The 19,151-nt window shown below is 39.7% G+C and overlaps 2 protein-coding genes across 3 annotated transcripts in view; one reads left to right on the top strand and one right to left on the bottom strand.

Moving 5' to 3' along the window:
- Window positions 1–4,071: 4,071 nt before the first annotated feature.
- On the bottom strand, window positions 4,072–8,296 carry CLEC4E (C-type lectin domain family 4 member E). Of its 2 annotated transcripts, none has more exons than XM_080914714.1 (6): window positions 8,202–8,296; window positions 7,388–7,483; window positions 6,517–6,603; window positions 6,293–6,444; window positions 5,145–5,260; window positions 4,072–4,283 (listed from the first exon to the last, which is right to left on the bottom strand). In XM_080914714.1, the coding sequence occupies exons 1-6, from the start codon at window positions 8,236–8,238 to the stop codon at window positions 4,127–4,129; spliced, it is 645 nt and encodes a 214-aa protein (XP_080770840.1). In that variant the 5' UTR covers window positions 8,239–8,296; the 3' UTR covers window positions 4,072–4,126. The 2 variants fall into 2 exon arrangements, with proteins under 2 accessions (XP_080770840.1, XP_080770841.1); XM_080914715.1 differs by lacking the exon at window positions 8,202–8,296 and adding an exon at window positions 7,601–7,652.
- Window positions 8,297–13,029: 4,733 nt separating this feature from the next.
- Window positions 13,030–19,151, top strand: part of LOC308418848 (vomeronasal type-2 receptor 26-like) — a gene marked incomplete at both ends in the record, with an annotated part of 67,506 nt that continues 61,384 nt past the window's right edge. Inside the window, 2 exons of the mRNA XM_080914406.1 lie at window positions 13,030–13,244; window positions 14,377–14,674. Of these exons, the coding sequence (XP_080770532.1) occupies window positions 13,030–13,244; window positions 14,377–14,674 (513 nt within the window). The remainder of the gene's footprint in view (window positions 13,245–14,376; window positions 14,675–19,151) is intronic.

Here is a 19,151-nt window from a genome sequence, read left to right as displayed (position 1 = left end):
TTATAGTTTACTTTTATACTTAAATAGTTACTGAACATCTCCCAGGAAAAGCATGTAAAAGAGGCTTCAGTGATGGTATTGCAGAAGTAGAAAAGAAGAATATAGACCTTTTAACAATTTTCTTCTGTCTCCATCCTAGCTCTTGGGTCAAAGCAGGTAGTCTCAGAATGACCTAACTTCATTGTAATGGATTCTTTTCAATTCCCCTTTAGCTTAGAAAACAAAGTCCAAGGAAGCTAAAGAGCTCCCATTCTCATTGTTCATGGCAATCAGGACTATAGCTCCCATCTACCTTTTCCTGGAGATGAATACTATCTCCTTTGTGCTTACAGGAAAGTTAATGAAGATAAGCTGGCTTCTTTACTTGGCCTTTTTACTAAGGACTCAGTTTGGTTAATTATTCAAAATCTCACTCTACCGGTGTTTTTATTTTAAATCATAAAGAGACCAAATTTTAATTCATTTATTTAAATTGTTATAATGTTTAAGAATGGTACTATTGGCAAGAAAGTCATTGAATTAGCAACCTACAATGTGACAGAAGCTTCCCTAATGAATCAAGATTTCAAGGAGCCAGTCATTGGGCAAGTAGGCGGGACTTCTGGATTTGAGAGAGGAAGAGGGGAAGAGGAGAAGGGATACTTGCTTTTGGTACAGGAGATGAGCCTGGAGGTCCCCAGCTGCAGTAACTAACCTCCCACCCACACTCCACCAAGACACTCAGTCAGCTCTGTGGGTCAGTCGCACACAGGGAGACGGTATGAGAGTGGGATAAGAACTAAGTGGGAAGTGTTCTAGATGGAGAGGAGTGGCAAAAGGAGGAGGGAAGAGGATTGTGAAAATGGCTAAAATCATTATATAATTATATTGTATATGAAATTATATGTAAAATCCTATATGAAAACATTGTATAATTATATAAATGTATTAAACTGTCAAACAGGAAAAAGAGAAAGGAGAGAAGTGAGGGAGATTTCTGTTCCTTTAGGAGATTTTATGCTCTAGAGCCACATTAGAGTAATTACAACCATCAGGTATTGTTTCTAAGATTTTTTCCCCTGTATTTTGAAGGCTTTTTTCTTTAGAATTCTATATATGAGTACTGAATATCCATGTGGAGAAAAGTGAAACTAGACATTTATCTCTCACCCTGCAAAAATTTGTTCCAAATGAATCAGAGACATCAACTTAAGACTTGACACTTGCAAACTACTACAACAGAAACTAAGTAGAATTTCAAGACATAGGTTGCTGTTTAAGGCATGCATTCACACACTTGGACCTAAGCAAACTCTAGGGGATATACGGGGATATATGGGGATATATATATATATATATATGAAAAAGGTACACAAAAATATCTACTTTCACAAGACAAAAGGTTATTCAGAAATAAGGAAATGAAAATCCATGTTTTGCTAAGTCTGATAACGAAGTAGATAATCCTGGGGAAAAGGAACAAAAATGTGCAATTTAGGAAATTAAACACACCCTACTACTAATAAAATAGGGGGACTTTTAAGGTCTTTGCAGTTTTCTTACAGGGGTAGAGCCCTTGAAATCCAAGAGTCTTAATGGAATAAGAGTCCAGGCTCAGGGTTATGGCTTCCTTTAGGGAAAAAGGAAGGTAGAATCAAGCATGACCATCCTGATTTTGCTACTTTCTGACATTTTGAGGTGTCATATTGTGAAGCAACACCTCTTGTACCAATCAAAATTCACATATGGTTTTCTAGAATGATATTTAATGTTCATGCTAAGTATTTCTCTAACTAGAGAATTTTTTCATTCCTGCACCTTTGCACTCCATAGAAAAATTTCATAATGAGCATGTATGATTTTTACTAAAACTAGTTAAGTGACTATTCTTTAAAATATTTGGGCCATAAATGTATTTAACTTCTAATGGTTTCTTTTCTAATACGAATGGCTTATTATTCCATTTTTGTGGCTAAAGTTGTTTTTTTGTCTTCTAATATACGAAACACAACATTTTTAGTTTCAATTGGATAATCCCCCCACCTTCAATTTTCTGAATAGGTAATTTATGTTAGGATAAAATAAACGTTTCCTTGACCATGCTGGTTTTGGCCAGTGTTTCATCACTGCAATATTAAGGTGCAAATACCCAAAAGGTCACCTACCATGATCACATCTGTTTCATCCTAGAGCTAGAGAGATGTCACAATATATACAAGTCAATGAATGTAGTCAACCACATAAATAAACCCAAAGACAGAAACCACATGGTCTTTGTTGTTTCTTTGTGTGCCCATTGATGGAATCCAGAATCTTTTATGATAAAACTCCTAGAGTTTCTAAGGACACAGGGGACCTATCTCAATATAATAAAAATGACATAAAACAACCCAAATTCCAGCATGGATGGCATGGAGCTCATGAAAGTTTATTTCCAGCTGAGGACTATCAGTTGGCAATTGATGGCTGCTGGACCAGGTGGAGTGTGGGATGTGGTTGCTGAGATGCTCTCTATGTTCCAGTAAAAAGTCTTATACCCAAGTGCACAGAAAGCACTGAGTGAACATAGGATGGAGAACAAGAAGGCTCAGCTGGTGGTGATTACCCATGATGTAGACCCCATTGAGCTGGTTGTTTTCCTGCCTGCCCAGTGTTGAAAGATGGATGTGCCCTACTGCATTATCAAGAGAAAGTCCAGACTAGAGTGCTTGGTCCACAGGAAGAGATGCACCACTGTTGCCTTCACACAGGTTAACTCAGAAGACAAGGGTGCTCTTCCTAAGCTGGTGGAAGCTATTAGGACCAATTATACTGACAGATACAATGAGATCCATCACCACTGGGGAGGCAACATTCTGGGTCCTAAGTCTGTGGCTTGCATTGCCAAGCTGGAAAAGGCAAAGGCTAAAGAACTCACCACTAAACTGGATTAGATGTACACTAAGTTTTCTGTACATGAATATAATTGCAAATTACCTTCTGGAAAAGGAGCACATGAAATGTCTAGGGAAAAGTACTGAAATGGATAGGAGCGTGTTATAGTGAGGACAGTAAGGATGGGCTCATTAAAAGTGAATAATATAGATGCATGAAATGTTTAAGCAAAAATCTTTTAAAAATAAAAAGCCAAATGTATGGTTGTAAGCTCTCTCTAAGTTTCAAAAAGGTTATCAATTTCAAGATCAGATTGTTAAAAACTCTAATAGAAATGCTTGTAAAGAATGCTGATATGTTAAATTTATTTAGTTAGTTTAATTTCCCTACTCAAGAATACATGTTTATCACAATGTGTGAATGCTGCTGAAGATCCCTTTAGGACTCTGTAAGAAACATGGTCTATATTGACAGAATATCAGGCAATAAATACAAAGTCCTGAGACAGAAAAATGTGAAGCTGAATTTTTAAAGGATAGTTTCACTTTGAATTCTGGTTCTACTTGAGCAGTAGATACAAGTATAGGTAAATTTCAGCTGATAGAAGAGAACACAGAGAAAAGGGGTGGTCCAGGAGGGGTGGACTAGACCACAGTCTGTTAGGAGGTGAAGTTTCTTTCGCCTTTATATACAGAGATGCTCCGAAGGCCATGCCTTTCTCCCAAGCAGAAAGCAGATAAGTTTCAAGACTCAAAGATGTATCTTTCTCACTGCTGGAGAACTGGAAGTGATACACACTCGCACACACACACACACACACACACACGATACACATTGATGGCATGTGGAGATAAGGTAGACCCAAGGATGTAGGAAAAAGAGGATGACATGGTGACTATCCAAAGTCTCTTTCTACACACGTCTTCTTTGCTAGACTGGGTTCATGCTCTCTACCTACCCCTTTATACCAATTCTCATGAGCAAGACAGATTCAGAAAGGAAAGTCTCTTTCTTTAGAGAACTGCTTTGTTTGGTCTGAAAAGAGGACTTGCAGGTTATGGCGAGAGCATCAGATGATACCATGACATTTATAAAAGGGAACAACTTATTTTACTTATGTCAGAGTAACACACACACACATGTGGACCTTCTGATGCCTTTTCTTGTGATTCCATCACAAGGGACATTTTCTTGTGATGGAGTTTGGGTGTTGTTACATTCATTCTTGTTCTTCCTCGTCCATGTAAACCATGTCTCCTGTGTTCCCTTGCACTTAGTACAAAGGACTTATTTCTGGCATCTCACAAATCCAAGGCATATTGTAGAAACAGGGCACATCGTTCCAGTTCTTCCTAGAGTTGGAAGAGTCTCTTATGGTGGCACAGTCCTCCACTAAAACTATGTTGTTGGGTTCCCCAGCATCCCAGAAGCTGTGAAGGGGAAACACAGGAGATCTTAAATCTCAGAAACAGGAGGCTTAACATAGTAAACAACGTACATTTGTTATTTAACTACCATTTTGGGAGATGGGATTTAAAATTTCCATTTTATCTACGAAGAAAACCCATTTGCCTATGTCATCGGCTGGTAGGACTTTACTGGGTTTCTATGCTCTTGTGCAGATCGATGGGTTTGAACCCAGAAGGAGGTGTCATGGTGAGGACTGCTGGCGGGCAGATGTGCTGTTTCTGCCTTTCTACCTCACAGCACTCTCATTCGCTGTGTTCTGCTAGAGTCTGTGTTTTTCATTCTGGGGCATCCTTCCTGTACAGCGAGCCACATCTTCTCAGGTTTTGGGGCAGCCAAGCCCCTGAACTCAAGCTGCTGCTTTATTGAAATATGTTATTTCAATAAAAACAAATAATGAGAACCAACTGGAAGCTCCTAAAATGCGGTGTTCTAATGACATGGTCTATTATTAAGAAAAAGGAGAACAGGATCATAAGAATATTCTGTTTTTTTTAAAGTTACTAGTTTTCCATTGTTTCTACTTCAGAGCATATGAATTCACTTTCCCCCTTTAAAAATCTGCACTGTAAGCCAATGATTCTTCACTTCCTTATTATTTTCACTTAATATTTCTCTTTATTTATTTATTTATTTTTTTTGGCAATCGTAAGGCATGAAAAAGCTAGGAACCTGTACCTACCAGTTTCCTTTTCCTGCATTTAGTATCACCAGTCATGGACCTGGGCTTGAATCATTGTAACAAAAGCCAACTTGAGAATTCCCCTCACTATGCACTCTTTAGGACCTCTAAAGTGACAATGTCCCTGTAGGACAGTACTTACCTCAGGGACTTTGTGAATGGTGTATCATCCACCCATCGCCACTGACCCTCCACTACTTGGTCTGTCAGTCCGATGTAAAACTCTTTCTTTTTAGGTTTTGTGCGATAAAGAAATTCCTAAGTTAAATATAGAAGTTAATGATAATAATAATAAAATAAATAAAATCAAGTATTTTCATTTTGAAGAATTTTTTTTTGTTTTTTTTATTTTTTAAACGACTTTATTTTGCAAAACAAAGATAAATGTACAGATTTTAAACATTTTTTGCTTAAAATTATACATTTTTGTCAGTACTGTTTTTTCAGACATTAAAATAAATTTTACATAAAACCATGTGAATATATTTTTTATTCAGTACTTGATTTTTTTCAAGGGCTTGACAGTATGCATTGAAAACCTACTAGTTGCAATAAGCGTAAAGTACATGCAAAACAAAACACAACATGGAAATAGTCAAACTCTTCTTGTTTTGTGAATATATGTATATTTTTGTTTTCTTTATTTCTTGGACTTCATACAGTCTGTGAGTTGTTTCTGGGGGAGTGCAAGCCTCTGGGGTTAGCATCCCACTATCAGTGACTGCATATTATGTCTGTTCTTTTGTGACTGGGTTATCTCACTCAGGATGATCTTCTCTAGATGCAGCCTTGTTAAGAATAATTAGTTTTTAGAAGAGGAGAAGCAGAACTGAGATTAAACCTAATAGATAAGCATGCTTAAAACTATGAGATTACTGAAGGCTGTCTACTATTTTTCTTTTATTGTGAGAAACTACAAGTAAGAAAATTCAACAGATGAAGACTGCTAAGTTCTAGTAATGCATTCAATATTCCTCTATTGATAATGGCAACTACATAAAATGTATGTATTTATCATGAGAAATTAATAGGCCAGAAGACAACCTTTATTAGATGTTTGCCCTCATTCATACAAAGTATTCACCAATAAAATATTATTCTAGAGTTAGTTTCTTACCCCTCCATTCCAGTTAATATGAGATTCCTCATGTATATCAGCCAAGAAACAATGACAGGGGCACAATTCAGCCCACACCACTGGCAATAGTAGCAGCTAAAACATCACAGGTCCCAGTGAACATCTCTGTGAAGAGCATGGCATCAGCCCTGAGCAGCCTATTGGTCAATTACCTGCTCTTCCAATGAGTTGATAACCACCAGGTGAGCCCCCATGTCTGAGCAATTTCTTAAACTTGATGACCAGCTCAGAGTGGTTGTAGAGAAAAGGTAACAACTAGATTGAAAATGTGTCCAGTTCAAAGGACAGCAATTCTTGACTGAACCTAGGACAAGAAAGACTTCAGACAATGCCCAGAAACTTTGCTACAGATTCTGTGTGTTGCAGATGGTAATACCTGTTGCTTCACTGTAGCAGGAAAGCTCCTGGATAGTTTTGTGTGGCTGTAACTTCCGCCCATGAATTTGAAAGCTTCTATATGTTACTGTAAGAGGAAGCAGAAGAGGTTAATGCTTTGAGTCATTTTCAGTGCTGAAACCCTCTTTTGTGCTCTTAACAAAACAGCCAACAGTGATCACAGTTTCCTCAAAAAGCATTCTCCCCTCCACACTGGATTCCCTTCCTCAAAAAAAAAAAAAAAAAAAAAAAAAAAAAAGAGTAAGTCACATCTAATGGCGTCCCTGACATGAAAGAATAAGCTTTATTTCTGATACATGTTTGCTGTACCTTCTGAGCAATGTCTAACTATCTAAACCTTCCATCTATAGAGAAAACTGTTGTACCCTTCGTCCTGACCTGGTATCTCAGCTGCAGGTTAACATTTCATAGAGAAGGCTGACCTAAGGACAGTGCTCACAGAGGAAGAGTTCCAGAGCACCAAGAAAATGGCAAATCTGCACTGAAAAAATAAATAGAGATGACTAAAATTCAGTCATAGTTGAGTTTCTGGCTTAGGAAAACCGAACTATAAGTCATAAAACTGGGATGGGTACCGGGTGTGATTGATAGTGAAGGGAGAAACATAAGAAAGGGTGTGAGAGGATGAGTAATCAGAAAACATTGCATACACATATGAATCTGTTAAACAACAAAATCGGTCAAGATTAATAAAAGCAAATGCTATATTAATAAAATATAGCATACACAAAACTGTAAAAAAACAGAGAAAAAAAGCCTCTTTACAGAAAAAGTGATGCTCCAAGCACCGAATCTACTGCTAGTAGCTTCTGTGAAAACAAAACAGAGTAAATTGGATCTTCAGAACTTACGGACACATCTGGTGATGAAACAGACACTGAGAAACAGGATGGAGACCCCAGCCATAGTCCATGAAAGCACTTGGGAGTTTTTGGAGCATCCTCTCTCTGTAAGAAGAAAGATAAAACACGCTGGATCTTCCCAAAGCGAGACGCAAAAGAGGTCTGAGTTGACTTTATCTTTACTCCTTCCTATTGCCTATATCTACTAGTCTCTAGGCTTACCCATACATTCGTGCCCTCTGGAGACTGTGGGTCCTCACCTCCTGAGCTAACAGTTTGGGAGAGTTGCGTGGATACATCTACTTCGTGGGCCTGCTAGCCTGGAAACCACGACTTAAGAAGCACTGAGCGTCACATTTCTACCTCCCCCATTTAAAACGCTTCTGAACTTTAACGCTTTCCCTCTCTGCTTCCTCCTTTTCTCCTCATCTTAGCTCACTTTCTCCCTTTGCTTTTCTAGTCTCTCTCCTACCGAGCTCTTCTCAGCATCTCATTTTTAAGCTTTTTGTAAATTAGATAAAACGTTGGCAGCCATGCAGTAGGCACTTCCTTATCCACGACCAATATTTTACAGACAATTAGAGTAAATTCCACGGAAGTGAAGTACTTGCTCAAAGACATTCAGAGTATCACGGGAAGATGAAACAGTGGACAGGCAGGCTCCAATCCCCATCCCTGGTCCCTTGTCCTGGACTCCTCAGTAAGAGTTCTGGCTTTTCTTCTGTTTTGCTTCCACCTAACTACAGGCTTTTCTATCACTCTAGCCCTTAGCAAAGTTTTAATAAGAGAGACAAGCAAGCAAAAGAAGACTTGCAGGTCATACCTGTGAGGTGGGATGCAGACAATTTGTTTGAATTCATTCTTCTTTTTTCTCTGCCTTTCTTCTCTTTCCTTCTCTTCTCAGGTAAGAAAGAACCCTTGGAAAGTGAGTCTCCAAATGTGAATCCTTCTCTCTCTTTTTAAATGTTCAATTCTAACAGACCCGGATAGCACAATATGTCAAAGTGCTCTGTAGGTATGCAATTAAGTCAGAATTTCCTCTCTTGCACAAGGACAAGGAGTTTATTGGATACCATGCCACTTCTTACTCCAGACCACAAAAGAGGAAGTGATGAGGTACATTAAACATTCTTTTAAACATTAAGAGAAAACGCAGAGAGGAATGAAAAAAAAAATCTGTGTTACTTTGGTTGGTAAATGCCTTACTTTTCTCCAAGTCTAACTTGGTCCCAATTTTCTTTTGACACTATGTGGCTCAGCACCACGTTCTGAATTCTGGTTCTTTTTGTTCTTTTCTGTTCTGTTCTGTTGTCTGTATCAAGTACACATTTGTTCACAAACAGGAGGCTGAGAGCCTATAAATTCTCTCTAGACACCGCACACAGCTGGGCACACAATATGCATATTTACAAGTTAGAAATGAATGTTTTCTTTCAGTTTTTTCTGTTCCTCTTTCTTTACCAGCTCGAGGATACTCACTGTGGGGACTCTGACCTCTTTACCAAGATGCTATTCACTGGATTGTTTCATAGATCAGCTTCACATGACTTTGTGAGTTAGTTCAGTTTATTAAACTGATGAACAACATCTAAGGACTCATTAGGTATTCTAATTCCATTTTTTATTTATTTGGAAATATTACAGAACAGTGTCAGAAGAAGACATTAGAACTCAGGCATTCTCTGCAATGTGAGCGTGGTATCAGATGTATTTTCGAAACTTCCCACAAGCTTCCTAAAGACCCTTTGGTTTCTGTAAAAGTCACATTAGTATCAGCTGTCTTGAGGTTGTGAGTGTCAGGAGACAGAAGTGCTACACATGTGACTTGGTAAACCACATGCTTAATGAGCCAGATTTCTTATGTGCTCCACAATATTTTTTGCCTCAAGGAAACTTTCTATTATTTCCATAGATTGGAAATTTTCCTTAGAACTTTTAATTTTACAGACACATAAATTTTGTTCAAGTGCCTTGAATCATATTTTAAAATGGATATGGGTTGGTAGAGTTGTCACTGAAATTCCACATGTAAAGCTTTGGTGCCTAGAGAGGAGGCTTTGTGAATGTATAGAGATGAGCTCTTGTGAAAGGGTCATATCTTTAGTTACTTTGAAATAGTCTGAGGCATTTCAGTCTTCTATGGTTTCTTCACTTCTATCATAGTGTAGAATCTTTATCAAGACCCAAACCATAGTGCTACCCATACTTTGACCTGATGTTCCAGAAAAACATGCCTAAAGAAAACTCTGTTTCTATATAATTGATCCTTTTTGTCTCAGTATTATTTTGGTAGTATGGCTGTTTGGGTTAGATTAAGTTCTGAAGCCCAAATGTAAGGTAGGTTTTGCTATCCTCTAAGTTTTTTTTCCTAAGTCATTTTCTTCAGAATCTAAAAATTTTGTTTTCATTGTAGTATTTTGTTTGTTTTCTTGGTTAGATTTATTTCTATGTTTTGCTTTATTTTGTAGTTGTTTTTCCCCTTCCCTATCTGTCTCATTTATTTTCATTTGTGATTATTTCCATAATTATTACTATATTGATCATTCTAATCCATAAACATGGGAGACCTTTCCATCTTCTGAGATCTTCAATTCCCTTCTTCAGAGATTTTAAGTTCTTGTCATACAGATCTTTTACTTGCTTGGTTACCAGAGTATTTAATATTGTTTGTGACTTTTGTAAACAGTGTCGATTCTCTAATTTCTTTCTCAGCTTGTTTATCCTTTGAGTAGAGGAAGACGACTTAATTGTTTGAGTTAATTTTATATCCAGCCACTTTGTTGGAGTTGTTTATAAGCTGTAGGAGTTGTCTGGAGAAATTTTTGGGGTCACTTAAGTATAATATCATATCATCTACAGATAGTGATATTTTGACTTCTTCCTTTTCGATTTGTATCCTTTTGACTTCCATTTGCTGCCTAATTGCTATGGCAGTTGAAATCTCCTGCTAATATGCTGTGTGGTATAATATATGCATTGATCGTTAGTAGAGTTTCTTTTGCAAATGTGGGTACACTTGATTTTGAAGGATAGATGTTCAGGATTCAAAGTTAATTATGATACATTTTTCTTTGATGCGTAATATTGTCCTTCCTTATCATTTTTAATAAATTTTGTTGAAAATCTATTTTATTCCATATTAAAATGGCTATTTCAGCTTTTTCTTGGAACCATCTGCTGGGAAAGGTTTTTTTTTCCAATCTTTTACTCTGAGGTAGTGTCTGTATTTGTTACTGAGATGAGTTTCCTGTATGCAGAAAAACACTGGACCCTGTTTATGTATCCAGTCTAATAGTCCATTTTTAATTGGGGAATTAAGTTTTTTATTTTTCTCTTAAGAGATATTAAAGAATAGTGATTGTTGTTTTCTGTTATTTTCATTGTTAGAGGTAGAATTATGCTTGTGTCCTTTTCTTCTTTTGGGTTTGTTGCAAGATTATTTTTCTTGCTTTTTCCAGGGTTAAGTTTTTCTCCTTGTGTTGAAATTTTCCATATATTATTCTTTGTAAGGAAAGTTTTCTGGAAAAATTTTGTGTAAAATTGGTTTTGTCCTGGAATATCTTGGATTCTTCATATATTTTAATTGAGAGTTTTTCTGGATAAAGTAACCTGGGCTGGCATTTGTGTTCCCTTAGGGTCTGTATGACATCTGTCCAGGACCTTCCAGGTTTCATAGTTTCTGTTGAGAAGTCTGGTGTAGTTCTGATAGGTTTGCCTTCATATGTTACTTAAACGTTTTCCCTTGCTGCCTTTAATATTCTTTCTTTGTATTGTTCATTTGGTGTTTTGACTATTATTTGCCTGGAGGAATTTCTTTTCTGATCCAATCTATTTGGAGTTCTATAGTATTCTTGTATGTTCATGGGCATCTCTTTCCTTAGGTTTGGGAAGTTTTCTTCTATAATTTTTTGAAGATATCTACTAGCCCTTCAAGTTGGGAATCTTTGCTCTCTTCTGTACCCATTATCCTTAGGCTTGATTTTCTCATTGTGTCCTATATTTCTTAGATGTTTTGGGTTAGGGGCTTTTTGATTTTTGCATTTTCCCTGACTGTTGTGTCAATGTTTTCTATTTTGTCTTCTGTCCCTGAGATCCCCTCTCCTATCTCTTGTACTCGGTGGTGATGCTTTCACCTATGACTCCTGATCTCTGTTGTAGGTTTTCTATCTCCAGGGTTGTCTCTTTCGTTATTTCTTTATTCTTTCTAGTTCTGTTTGGCTGTGTTTCCTGTAGCTCTTTAAGTGATTTTTGTGTTTCTTCTTCAAGAATTTTTACTTGATAATGTGTGTTCTTCTTGTCCTCCTGTAATTCTTTAAGGGAGTTATTTATGTGCTTCTCAAGGACCTCCATCATCATAATGAAATATGATTTTAAGTCCAAATATTGTTTTTCAGATGTGTTGGGAAATCCCCTACTTGCTATATTAGGGACTGTATTCTGATGTTGCCAGGTTGTCTTGGTTTCCATTGCTTAAGTTCTTGCACTTATCTGTTGCCGTCTTGTTATCTGTGATGCTAGGTAGCTTATTGTCTCTGACCAAAGCTTTTCCCTCCTTTGGGTCTATGGGCTCATGGGCTCAGGAAAGAGATTGCTTCTCTGTGCTCAGCAATATGCAGGCAGGCTGTGAGTTCCAACAGTGGTGGACCAGCTCTGTCTCTGGGCACCGATAAGTGCCAGAACAGTCAGTTCACAGGCAGCACAGCACTACCTGAGCTGAGAGTTTCTGGTGGTCTCTTCCCAGATATGTAGAGAAAGTTGGGGTTCATCTTGGGACTCAGCAGGGAGAGTGCTTCTGAGGCTCCTCTGGGTCCTCAGAAGTCTCTGGGCATGCTGTGAATCCTGGTAGCAGAGGACCGGCTCTAGTTCCGGGCCAGAACAGACAACAGACATTTTTAAAAGCTCATGGTATCCCTTGATTTACTTCCTTCGAAATAAATTTGAAATCATGCCAGTGCTTGAAAAGCACGGTGTGAGTTAAATATTTATAATTAAATTTTACAATGTATATGTATTTCAAAACATTCTATTCATAAGCATATATAAGGTAAGATGTTAAAAGTGTACATGTTAATAATTTACCTTACGAAGTAATCAGAAGCAATTTTTTCTAATAAAAGGTTTTGCTAGATATATGCTATAAAGATATTTGTGTTAAAAAATTACGAGTCTAGCCCTGCTCCCTCACTGAAAGCTCTGATGCCATCTTTCAGATGATGCCTCATGACTTAATTATGTCACCACTGATTAGTCTCTCCTTACCTTGGGACCTTGAAAAACCTCAGCTCACTGAGTACATACACCCCACAGGTGTTTTAGAGGACTTCACATTAGTTCTTAATTGTATGTTTTCTTGCTGAGTATTAGGATTGCCAGGGGCTTTAAGAGAGAGAGGTTTCCGATCCCTTAGAGACTCACAGTGACTCTGTGTAGGGGACAAAATGTAGGTGCAAAGCAGATTATATTCCAGGAACTGAGGGGGTGTTTGGATCCTGGTGGGCCTATATCAGGACAAAGCAATGCTTTATAACCTTGATTCACACAGACCTGCCAGACACATGTTTTATCTGTTTGTTGTAGTGCTATTGGGATTGATTATAAGACACTTAACTGAACAAATATCTGAAATATGTCAGTTATTTATCAATGTTAGTATGAAATTACTCATTGCATTCTCTCTCCTGATTGTTCTCATTGTATTCCAGGAACAAATTTCTTGTTTCTCCTCAAGTATACCTGCTTCTCCTGGCTACTATCAAGACGGGGATTTTATTATTGGAGGACTTTTTTCTCTTAGAGTGACTAAAAGACTCTTCATAAGTCAATTTAGTTTCAGAAATGCAATCTATACACCGGAATATGTTTATGTGTAAGTGTTTAGCTTCTCTCTTTAAAAAGTATTGTTTCTGGATATCATACATGTATACAATATATGTTGATCACACCCACCTCTACTCTTTCCCCTCTAAAGTCCAATATCTCCTTTCTATCAAGTTCATGACTTCTCTCTCTCTCTCTCTCTCTCTCTCTCTCTCTCTCTCTCTCTCTCTCTCTCTGTGTGTGTGTGTGTGTGTGTGTCTGTCTGTCTGTCTGTCTGTGTGGGTGCTGTCTCCCTCTCATTTTTTAATCTACTGAGTTTGTTCAGGCATGCCAGCATTGCAGGAATATAGGACATCCTCTAGTGTATAGACAAGCTACCAAGGCTTAAGGAAACTGACTCTTCCTTCCCATTAGCCACCAAATGCCAATAGCTACTCAGCCATGACTGGCTCTTGTGTGTCTCTCTCCTACTCATGCTGAATTCTTTTAAAGATGTAAGAAGGTTTTGAAAGCATTTTGCAGTCTAAAACAATGTTTTTTTCTTGTAGTTATTTGTTTGTCATACTGAAAGCACTTTATTTTTTCTGTTTAAATTTATTTGACATTATTTTGAAAAATTCTATGGTTGATCAACCACTATGTATTTTCCTGAGTTTTACCCTAGTTTTGAAGACAAGTCAAAATACTGTATTAAAGTTTGCTATTTACAACATGCTTTAATTCTCCATTTTACTTTACACAAATTATATGTAAAAAGTGAAAACTGAACATTTGAAAGTATGTTGTGGTACAAACCTTTAATTCTAGAACTTGAGAAGCAGAGGCAAGTAGATCTCTATGAGTCTGAGGTTAACATAGTCTAGCCTGGACTGAGTAATGAGACTCTGTCTTAAAAATTTTCAGAATCAAAAATTTAGAATTTGATCATAAGTTATACTATGAATCTTCATTTTAAGATTAACTCTTTAACAATTTAATAGAGAATATTCAGTTTATTTCTTGGATTATTGTGTATAGTATTCAAATGACTTAGATTGTTAGAAATAAAAATACAGAGTTTGAGAGGAAGCCTGGGAGGAGCTTCAGGAAGAAAAGAGAGGGAAATCAATGAAGTAATTATAATTTAATTAAAAATAATATTTAAAAAACACAAAAATGTTCTTTACAATTTTTCCTTCTAGGGATCTCACCAAACATTATCAGCACATTTTGGCAATGGTTTTTGCTATAGAAAATATCAACAAAAACTCAAATATTCTATTCAACATGTCCCTGGGATTCTATCTCTTCAATGTTGACTTTAATGAGATGAGGACCATAGAGAGATCTATGTCTTTACTCTCAGGAGAGAGCCCCCCAGTTCCTAACTACAGGTGCAGACCCGAGAAGACTGATAAGCTGGTTGCAGTGATAGGAGGCATTTCTACAGGAATTTCAACTCAGATCTCCCGAGTTCTAAGTCTCTACAATTTCCCACAGGTATGTAAGGAATCCTTTGCCAAAGATCAAGTTACTATAGCCGTGTGGGTTCGTTTCTGGATCTTCAGTTTTATTCCATTGATCTACCTTCCTGTTTCTGTGCACATACCATCCAGTTCTTATCAATTTTATTGGATATACTCTGTATCTAATTTTTAAATATTATACCCTTCCCCCATTCTCCTCCCTCTTCCCCCTCAACTTGCTTCAATGAAGATGCTCCCTCTCCCAATCACCCTCTCCACCTCAGTGCCTTGACTGGTTGATGATTGTGGGGCGCCGCCCACACATTCCCACGCTTCCGTCATTACAAGGTGGCGCGGATATCCGGCTGTGGGGCGCCGCCCACACATTCCCACGCATTCGCCATTACAAGATGGCGCTGATATCTGGCTGGAGTTAGCAGTAAACAAGCCATGTGCGCACAGGCTGGGTAACTTTTCCGCCTCATGAGTTCCGCCTCTTCCGTGGCGTCATAGGGCCTGCTGAGTCTCAACCAATCAGGGGGCTCCGCGTCCAAGGCAAGGACTGATCCTTTTATGGGGGACGGGCTGGATAGCTCCTCCCTCTCTTCCGCTCTTCTGCCTCTCTCTCCCTCTCTCTTCCCCTTTTCTTCCTCTCTTCCCCTCGTGGTTTTCGGCCGTCTCGTGGAGCTTGTTCGTCTTGTTCGTCTCCTTGGATCTCTTGGTTTTCCCCGTCTTTTTCGTTACGTGAAGCAAGTACCGGTTTTTCCAGATTAATAAAGTTTACCGCAGAAGGATTCTATTTTGTGTGCCGCGTCGTTCTTGCAGGCGAGACGGTTGCGCGGGACATCTGGTGCCTCAAACCCGGGAAATTCGACCACTCCATCGTCTGCACCACAGAATTCAGAACTGCGGGGAGATTAGTTCGGCAAGGTATGTCTGATCCTGGATCTTTCTTTAATTTGGTTTAAATCTTCCACGGCCGTGTGAAGGGTCTGTAGAGGCTCCGGTCTTCGTCAGTGCAGTTTTTATTCTCTTCCTCTTAATTTCCTCTGTGTCCAACGGGGCTGGTGTTAATTTTGTGCTTAAGTCGGATGTAGATAAGCAGAGGCACCCCTGCGTTCCATAAGTCTTTGTAGATAAAAAAAGCGAGAACGCGCTGAGACTTGCCTTTCAGTTTCGCCTTGGGCCGCCACGCAAATAAGCCGCGGGCATTACATCGCTGTGATGGGCTCGTCACACTCGACCATTACAGCCCTGCAGTCAATTCTTAAGCAGAGAGATTTAGAATTGCCCACCCGCATCTTGCAGCGTTTTGTAAGAGAGGTTGAGCGTACTGCCCCTTGGTTTGCAGTTTCTGGGTCTCTCTCACCAGCCTCATGGAACAGATTGGGTAGAGAATTAAACTGTGCGCAGAATGCTGGAAACCTCGGGCCCGGAACCATGGCCATTTGGACGATGGTACAAAATTGTTTAAGAGATGAGAGTTGTAGGCCCGCCGTCGCTGCGGGGCAAGAGGTATTGAGTGAAGCGCAGGATAGGCTATCAGAAGCCGAACAGAGTGAGAGAATGGGCGCGCGCAGGAAAAGGTATTATCCCCCTAAGGAAAAAGGACCTCCAGAAGCGCTGTACAGCGGGAGAGCAGTAACCCAGAAACCCTCAGATTTTCATTCCCTTATGCCCTCTAATGTTAGGAAAAGGGGAGTCAGCTTGTACCTTGTAGAAGACTTTGAGGCTCTTAACATTTATAGCCTCGAGACTTCAGATGATGATTATGAGCGAGAAGGCTTAGACCCAGAAGAGGAGGCAGGGGTAGATGAAGGAGCAGCTAGTTATGAGGAAAAAGGATATTATCCTGACGAGCAGTATAGGCCCACGCGCTTGTCCCCAGTTGTCCCGACAGCGTCTCCTTTACCAGTAGCCCCTCCTTATGAGACACGCGCACCTTTAAAAGCCTTCTCATTCCTCCCAGAGAGAGTAAAGAAACAGGTGCGTCTTGCATTATGCCACAAAAATTTGATGATTTTAAAAGAGGCATTTCCTATATTGTTACAGGCCCTAAAAAGTAAGGGCCTATATATTGCCACAGAAAAGCTCCAGATTTTTGATACTGGTCAATTCCTAGGGTCTGTGGTATTTATTCACTGATAGGATTGTCCCTCAAAAGCTCGAGATAAGAAGGGATCACCTCCACACTCTTAATGATTTTCAAAAATTACTGGGAGACATTAATTGGCTTAGACCTTTTCTTAAGATTCCTTCTGCTGAACTTAAACCCTTGTTCGATGTTTTAGAAGGGGATCCGCATGTTTCCTCACCTAGAAGTTTGACCCCGCAAGCAGAAAGAGCGTTACAGTTGGTAGAAGAAGCTATACAGGATGCACAATTGGTTCGCATGGATTATGATAAACCTTTCTCATTATGTGTTTTTAAAACAAACCGGCTCCCTACTGCAGTGCTTTGGCAGCAAGGGCCCTTATTGTGGGTGCATCCTAATGCCTCGCCAGCTAAAATAATTGACTGGTATCCAGATGCTGTGGCGCAATTAGCGCTGAGGGGGCTAAAATCTGCCATCACGCATTTTGGCAGCGAGCCACAGCTGTTAATTGTTCCCTATAATGCCATGCAGGTTTCCACTCTTGCTGCCACTTCAAATGATTGGGCTATCTTAGTCACTTCCTTTTCAGGAAAAATAGATAATCATTACCCAAAACACCCAATTTTACAGTTTGCTTTAACTCAACCTGTAGTTTTTCCCAAAGTAACGTCCTGTAGTCCCCTAAAAGAAGGGTTAGTTATTTATACTGACGGTTCCAAAACTGGGCTGGGGGCTTTTGTGGTTAACGGTCAGGTCTACTCGAGGCAATATGCAGAAACTTCCCCACAGGTGGTAGAATGTTTAGTGGTTCTTGAGGTTTTACAACGTTTTTCAGAGCCTATAAATATAGTGTCTGATTCATCTTATGTTGTTAATGCTGTCAATTTGCTTGAGGCGGCTGGCATTATTAAACCGTCTAGTAGAGTTGCCTCAATTTTTGCGCAAATTCAAAATTGCCTTCTAGCCAGAAGATCGCCCTTTTATATTACTCACATTAGAGCTCATTCTGGATTGCCAGGACCTATGGCTCAAGGCAATGATTTGGCAGACAGGGCTACAAAAATAATTGCTGTAGCCATGTCTTCGCCGCTAGAGGCTGCTAAAAGTTTTCACAAAAACTTTCATGTAACTTCCGAAACTTTGCGGCGCCGCTTTTCCATTTCCAGAAAACAGGCTCGCGATATTGTTGTCAATTGCCAAAATTGCAGTCAGTTTCTGCCTGCGCCCCACTCGGGGGTTAATCCTCGGGGCATCCAGCCTCTTCAAATATGGCAAATGGACGTTACCCATGTCCCCGCCTTTGGTAAGCTGCAATATGTACATGTATCCATTGATACCTGTTCAGGAATAATTGTAGCCACTCCCTTATCTGGAGAAAAGGCCTCACATGCCATCCAACATTGCTTGGAGGCTTGGAGTGCCTGGGGTAAGCCAAAGTTCTTAAAGACAGACAACGGACCGGCTTTTACCTCACAAAAATTTCAACAATTTTGTAGCCAGATGGCTGTGACTCATCTTACAGGTTTGCCGTATAATCCACAAGGACAAGGTATTGTGGAACGTGCTCACCGCACTCTTAAATCATATCTAATAAAACAGAAAGGTGGGATTATGCAGGCTTTGCCCCCTGTGCCTAGGACAGCAGTATCCATGGCACTGTTCACCTTAAACTTTTTAAATCTTGATGACCATGGCCATACGGCAGCTGAAAGGCATTGCCTACCCATGGATAAACCAAAAGAGATGGTAAAATGGAAAGATGTCATAACTAATGAATGGAAAGGACCGGATCTTGTGTTGATAAGATCCAGGGGAGCTGTTTGTGTTTTTCCTCAGGATGAAAATAATCCTTTCTGGGTTCCCGAGAGGCTCACGCGAAAAACGGCAGAGACTCCTGATGACAGCCCTGCTCCTGACGCGGTGGAACCAGAGAGCCAGAGAAGAGACGAGACGGGCGATTCTGTCGGCATTCCTGAAACCAATTCCAGTGGAACTTGATGCTACAGTCTCCCCTAACCTTTTCACCCCCAATACTAACTTGGGTGGGGGTGGGACTCTTGGGAGCAATCCTTTGCTGCGGACTTGCGTTGCTTCTCTGGCTGGTTTGTAAGCTCGAGGCCCAAACAAAAAAGAGACAAGGTGGTTACTGCCCAAGCGCCTGTCGCTCTAGAACATGCAGCATCAGCCGATATCTGTTTGTCTTTGCTTAAGCAGTAGGTCGCCGGCCAGACAGCTCTTGCACTCCTAGAACTTCGGTTCATTGCACAGGATTAGAGTGTCTGGTTTGAGCAGCCCTTGAGGGATGCCGAGCTTAGCATCGCACTGAGAAACCCCTGGTCGCGGGGTATTCTCCGGGAGATAAGCCATTTGTATGAGGGTTTCCTGCCCCAGTGTCCCTCCCTCAGAAAAACGGCAG

The sequence above is a fragment of the Micromys minutus genome, assembly GCF_963924665.1.
Source record: "Micromys minutus genome assembly, chromosome: 3".
In the NCBI taxonomy this organism is placed as follows: domain Eukaryota; kingdom Metazoa; phylum Chordata; class Mammalia; order Rodentia; family Muridae; genus Micromys; species Micromys minutus.
This window is presented reverse-complemented; position numbering and strand designations above follow the sequence as displayed.

What these genes read in the sequence shown, in the direction of transcription:
- CLEC4E (XM_080914714.1), bottom strand. Translation starts at nt 8,238, where the DNA reads ATGAATTCAAACAAATTGTCTGCATCCCACCTCACAG. An exon ending in CTGCTACAGTGAAGCAACAG is followed by an intron (nt 6,445 to 6,516) that starts GTATTACCATCT and finishes TTCTTGTCCTAG; the next exon opens with GTTCAGTCAAGAATTGCTGT. An exon ending in CCATTCACAAAGTCCCTGAG is followed by an intron (nt 4,284 to 5,144) that starts GTAAGTACTGTC and finishes TCCCCTTCACAG; the next exon opens with CTTCTGGGATGCTGGGGAAC.